This window comes from Miscanthus floridulus, chromosome 2, assembly GCF_019320115.1.
Source record: "Miscanthus floridulus cultivar M001 chromosome 2, ASM1932011v1, whole genome shotgun sequence".
In the NCBI taxonomy this organism is placed as follows: Eukaryota; Viridiplantae; Streptophyta; class Magnoliopsida; order Poales; family Poaceae; genus Miscanthus; species Miscanthus floridulus.
Genome location: NC_089581.1, coordinates 168,632,455 through 168,638,331, shown reverse-complemented (window position 1 = coordinate 168,638,331; position 5,877 = coordinate 168,632,455). Strand labels below are relative to the sequence as shown.

Here is a 5,877-nt window from a genome sequence, read left to right as displayed (position 1 = left end):
CGGACGCACACAAGAGCAGGAGAGAGAAATTCGAGGGGGGAAAAAAGGGAAAGAAGAAATGAAGCGATGGAGGGGAGAGTCCCATACACGAGAGAGAGACAGTGCCGGCCCCAGGGTACGGCATGAGGTGCTGTGGCTGAGGGTCTAAGCGAATGAGGGGTCCAAATTTAGGTATATAAACTCCCAAATTCTATAATTTATTATGTATTAATAAACTAATGAGAAGAGAGACATAAACTGACTTAGACGGCCTAAAAAAACAACAGTCGTATTTCTTTCCTAGTTTTCTTTTCCCACGGCCTTCGGGTAGAGAGGAGGCGAAAAGTCACGCTGCACACAACACACTCTGATCGTGAGTTCACGACTCGCACCTTACGCACGCGGAGCTGACGAGCCACGCCGCCGCGAAGAGCTAAACTATCAGAGACACGGACACAACGCACGAGGACAACGACCAAGCAGGGCTCCACCGATCACCGATCAGTTGTTTAGGTCTAAGATATTTTTTCCTTTTTATTTTTAATCCAAATTAATTATTTGTATGTATTCTAGACTTCTAGTACTTTATACCCATATAGTCATATTTTTCTTTTAATTTAGGTGTTAGACTTTTATAATATTACCTAAAAAACATTTATCATGAGTAAAAAAAGAAAATAAATATATTATTTTTTTAATCTACATTGTTCCTCAATAATTATCATACATCTACATATATTGCTTAATCTATAATGTTCTTCGATAATTATCGGACATATTCAATTAAAAATATATTATTGAATTTGTTTTTGTTTTACAAATAAAATTAGTATATATATATATATTATAAGATTTTATATATCGTCCAATCGTTACGACGAGATCGCCATGGCCCTTAAATGCCCTTAAAATGCTAGCACCGGCACCGGAGAGAGAGAGAGGGGAGCAGAGGAGCACGCTACGAGAGAGGGGAGAGAAGAGAGGGAGGTCGAGGGAGGCAGCAGGGGCTGCAGCAGAGGCCAGAAGCATTAGAAGGGGCAGTCGTAACCAAGTGGCATCAGTAGATAGAGCCAGCCATCTATCTAGCTCTACAGGTATAAATCCTTACGCATCGGTAGGAGGGCGAGAGGGGGGGACGGGAAAGGCCGCCTGCCACCAGGGCAACTACCAAGTGGGGGAGGGCCGGGAGCCGGAGGAGGGGATTTCTCGGGGGCGGAGTGGCGGCCAGGACCTGATTGGTCTCCAGGGCGCGATCTTTGAGCGCAGATTTGGTGCCCGCGATCTGCCATGGATTTGATTTAAGGTGAGCTCCTTTTTTCCCTGTTTTGGCGTCTTGCTTGACTGGCTCGGATTCGTGTTATCCGACTTATCGCGGCGCTGAGAGAGAGATTTGGTTTTTTTCTTCACAGATTTGAGGAGATCGGTCGAGTTCGAGGTGCAAGATTCGATTTTTATGCCTGTTTTATTCACGAGGTTCGCTCTCCTCAGATCTCAAGCCTTCCCCTGTTCTTGATCCCTTAGCTCCCTTTGATTTCATCACCGCTTTTTTTTTTAATTCGATTTTGGCGCCTGCAGATCGCAACAACGGGATTGCTAAGCAAGCTAAGATTTCTTTTTTTTTTCCCCCTGGATCAATCTCAGAATAGGAGGAGGAAATAAAGCAGCAATAGAAAGATTTTTTGGGGAGAAGGCATGATGCTTGAAGGGAAGTCCTACCTTGTGTCGCGCTCCCTGCCGAGCTCCTGCGAGCCGGAGACGGAGTGGGCGTACCTCGCCCACGAGGTTCTCAGCGGCAAGCGCCCGGCGCCGGAAGACGTCGAGGTCGAAGACCTGGACGAAGCTGACGGCGGCGGCAAGCGCAGCAAGCCGCCGTCTCCGCAGCCACACACGCCGGACATCTCCGAGGGCCACGGCTCCAGCCGCCATGCCTCCGGTTACGGAGAGCAGCAGGGCACTGGGAGCAACCCCATGAATTCAATCGGTCGTGATCTGACCATCAATTGCCTCCTCCGGCTATCCCGGTCCGACTACGGCTCGGTGGCCTCCCTCAGCAGGGACTTCCGCGCCATGGTCCGCAATGGGGAGATCTACCGCCTTCGGCGCCAGAATGGGGTGGCCGAGCATTGGGTCTACTTCTCCTGCAATGTTCTTGAATGGGATGCCTATGACCCATATCGAGAGCGCTGGATCCAAGTGCCCAAGATGCCGCCTGATGAATGCTTCATGTGCTCTGACAAGGAATCACTTGCAGTGGGCACTCAACTGCTTGTGTTTGGGATGGCGCGTATTGTGTTCAGATACAGCATCCTAACCAATTCATGGGCCAGGGCTGATCCAATGAACTCTCCACGGTGCCTGTTTGGGTCAACAAGTGTTGGGGAAAAGGCCTTCGTTGCTGGAGGCACTGATTCTATTGGCAACATACTGAGCTCTGCAGAGATGTATGACTCTGAGACACATACCTGGACGCCCCTCCCAAGCATGAATAGGGCAAGGAAGATGTGTTCTGGGGTTTTCATGGATGGCAAGTTCTATGTGATAGGTGGTGTGGCCAACAACAACAGAGTGCTGACTTGTGGGGAGGAGTATGACTTGAAGAGGGGTTCTTGGAGGATAATCGAGAACATGTCTGAAGGCCTCAATGGAGTGACTGGTGCTCCTCCCCTTATTGCAGTTGTCAGCAATGAGCTCTACGCCGCTGATTACAGTGAGAAGGATCTCAAGAAGTATGACAAGAAGAACAATAGGTGGATCACCCTTGGAAAACTGCCTGAACGGTCTGTGTCAATGAATGGGTGGGGCCTTGCTTTCCGGGCATGCGGTGACCGCTTGATTGTCATCGGAGGTCCAAGGACCTACACTGGTGGTACTATTGAGCTCAACTCATGGATCCCAGATGAACGGCCGCCTGTGTGGAATTTGATTGCCAGGCGGCCATCTGGGAACTTCGTGTATAACTGCGCCGTGATGGGTTGCTGAGTCCACTGAATAAAAGATAAGTGCAGTGGATATTTATGAAGGATGTATGCACAGAGGCAGCCTGTCCAATTGCTTCAGCCCTTATTCTTCGTAGCGATTTATGCCGTCTGCCCAGTTCCGGAATTAACTGGACATCAGCTGATCGTCAGCAGTCTCATGTAACCCTTGAGTTCTAATACTCCTGTTTCCCTGCTAATCCATTTCTACATTTGCATTTGAATCAACTGCTCGTGATTTCAAAGATACGAGACTATGCAAAACAAATGTTATATTAATAATCTAGAAACAACTTCGAGATGGTTTTTATCTATTGATGAGAAACCTGTTTAGAAATACTTGATTCGCCTGTAGCTGCATGAAATGCTAATTCTTTTTCGTTCATCTTGCCTGTTTCATAATGTGCATACCTTTCTTGATGTTATGAGCCACCAAGTTGGTGCTTGGTGGTGACATGCGTGAACTGCTGTGTTGAATTTTCATGTTGCATATGCTGGATCCACTTGGCTCTAAAATGGCATATATTATGTTGGTATTTGATTGAATTGATGTTTGGACTAGCCATACTGTGAATGCATGTCTGATGGAGTCCTGCGTTGTTTCACAATTGGTATTTGAAAAGATTAGAAACTAAAAGGTACTTATTCGATTGGTGTCAGTCTTGAAGTCATGTTGCAGTAGCCTGTATTTCTTCCCCTGGAGTTCATGGTCCTGCTCTTGATGTTTATAGTTTGTATGGTTACCCACCATCGCTTTGACTCACAAGCTTATTGTGCCACAAAATGAGTCTTGAAAACCATGAAGCTGTTTGACTTTTGCACGATCCGTTTTAGTAATTTCGCCTGCTAGATGTCATTTTGAACTAGTAGATGCAATAAGAGAATGCAATGAATTCATTGCAAACTTCCTAACTCCTATGAGTGTGCTCTTCTGCTTGCCTCAGATGTTTCAAATTTGGATTTGTGAGCTCCAGAATTCCTTTGGATGAGTATATTCAAATGGCAGCGCTTGCCATATAAAAGAATGGTTATGTTAGCCAGGTTTTTACACCTTTTACCAAATGACCAGTTGCCTGATTAATCTAGCTACTTCCAGGCTGAAAGCAGTTGCCTGATTAATCTAGATACTTTAGCAACATTTGTGGGGAACATTTGTGGGGAGTAAGATGCCCTTTAGTCTGGGGCTTATAAAACTCAAGCTTTGAGAAACAGAGTGAAATTGAAATACTCATGTCCTACTTAATTTAAGTATAAGTATGTAGCTAGAGTGGTGAATGCATATTAGCTGGAAAATTATGGTTCAAGTATCGTGTCTATGGCACTTCTTTCCAAATCGGATATAATTCCTTGTGCTTCTACTTGGGTAACCATATATAGTACTTGATTGGTTTGCATAGTCTCAAAATTTGCTTTCTGTCAACGTTGCCAGTAACACGGGATGTCGAAATATGGTGCAGAGATTTATTGCACATACTAGAATTGCCAGTGGCCTATTTTCTTTCATTCTGAGTGTGTCATTCTGCGTATTTAGAGTCTAGTAGCAAGTGTGATTTGCTGAAACAAATCTTGCTTTTTATGAGTTGAGTTGGATGCTAAGAAGCTTAACCTTGCATCAATTACTATCTTTGCTTCTTGACTAGCACTGGAAGCTATTGGTTCCTTGCATGTTCCTATGCCTTGTGATGCAGAGAGCTGCATGCTGAAACCACTGTCTGTCTTTATCTGTATTTGACTGAGCCATGCTCACATTTGCTTATGAAGGTCAACACGGCCTTTGCTTAAATCTGGCGCCTTTCCATAACAGGAAGCCGAACATGGTTAAACTCTTTGATAACAAGAAGAATTTCTAGTGTGGCAGAAATTTGCTGGCCTGGCAACTGGCATGTTTGGAACGGGAGGGACGACGGATCGGCAGTGACTGCACAGTCCGTCCGTCTACAGAGGATCGATGGAAGTTGCATGCAGAAAGTAGCAGCAGCTAGTAGCAGATTGTTCTTGGTGTGTTGCGTGAAGCTTTGTTCCTTTGACTCGTGGAGCTGGTCCGGTGTCCGTCCTATCTTTCTATCTACGCACCCCGTACCCATCAGCCTCAGGCACAGAGCAGGATGGACGCGCGCGCCCAGTCTGGCGCTGGGTCTCCGCTGGCTACGTTGGCGGCGGCGCTTTACAGCACGGCCGGTTTGGCCTTTTTTTTTTCCCCTCCATCGCCCGGACGCAATTATTCCAAGGGATGGGAAGGGAATAATAGAAGGAAGGATGGAAAGAATGCGTTGCGTTCGGAATAGGATCGCAATAATTTCGATGTGTACGTCGCTGTTGTGCTGCAGTTGTGGTATCGAGTTGTGCCGTGCGGCCACTGCATACATGCCTCACTTGGCACAGTCGTCCTATTCTCTCGGCCTTTCCTTCTAGTAGACGACTACTATCTTCTTGCTCCGTGCAGCTGATTGTTTGGCAGGGCATGTTACTCCTACCTATACATGTAATAGTCTGAATGATTAATATCGGAGCTCCCTCCGAATTCCCTTTTTTTTGCTTGTTGTGTGCTGATTGGCAATTTAAAATCTTGCGAGTGAAGTGAAGTAGCATCTTTGCCATCTTGGTGTCATGGTTATTGCCAGCAAGAATCAGACGAGCCTTTTGCTCTATATATGCATACACATATATATCCTCTTTAACAATTTCTAGAAGAATGATGCCGTCACCGAATCTCAATCAGAACACTGCCCGTTTTACACGCTGTACATCCAGCAGCCGGATAGAATATATATTTAGCCTCAGTGGAGAATAACAAACAGAATATTTATCTCTCGCCATCGCAAGAAGGGAAACTTTCAGTGCAGAGCGTATTATGCCTAATAATCTCCTTTATTCGCGAGCACGCACCCGGACCTCATTTTGGTTCCGCCTCCGCTTCCGCGAG

General features: G+C 46.1%; 1 protein-coding gene across 3 annotated transcripts; it reads left to right on the top strand.

Annotated features, from left to right (window-relative positions):
* The first annotated feature begins 930 nt into the window (after nucleotides 1–930).
* LOC136535641 (F-box/kelch-repeat protein At1g74510-like) lies at nucleotides 931–3,293 on the top strand. Of its 3 annotated transcripts, none has more exons than XM_066527976.1 (3): nucleotides 931–1,282; nucleotides 1,389–1,452; nucleotides 1,621–3,293. In XM_066527976.1, the coding sequence occupies exon 3, from the start codon at nucleotides 1,672–1,674 to the stop codon at nucleotides 2,956–2,958; it is 1,287 nt and encodes a 428-aa protein (XP_066384073.1). In that variant the 5' UTR covers nucleotides 931–1,282; nucleotides 1,389–1,452; nucleotides 1,621–1,671; the 3' UTR covers nucleotides 2,959–3,293. The 3 variants fall into 3 exon arrangements, with proteins under 3 accessions (XP_066384073.1, XP_066384074.1, XP_066384075.1); XM_066527977.1 differs by having other exon boundaries at nucleotides 1,555–3,293; XM_066527978.1 differs by lacking the exon at nucleotides 1,389–1,452.
* Nucleotides 3,294–5,877: the final 2,584 nt, after the last annotated feature.

Excerpts from the sequence above, each read along its gene's own strand:
- LOC136535641 (XM_066527978.1), top strand. The coding sequence starts at position 1,672 with ATGATGCTTGAAGGGAAGTCCTACCTTGTGTCGCGCTCCCTGCCGAGC.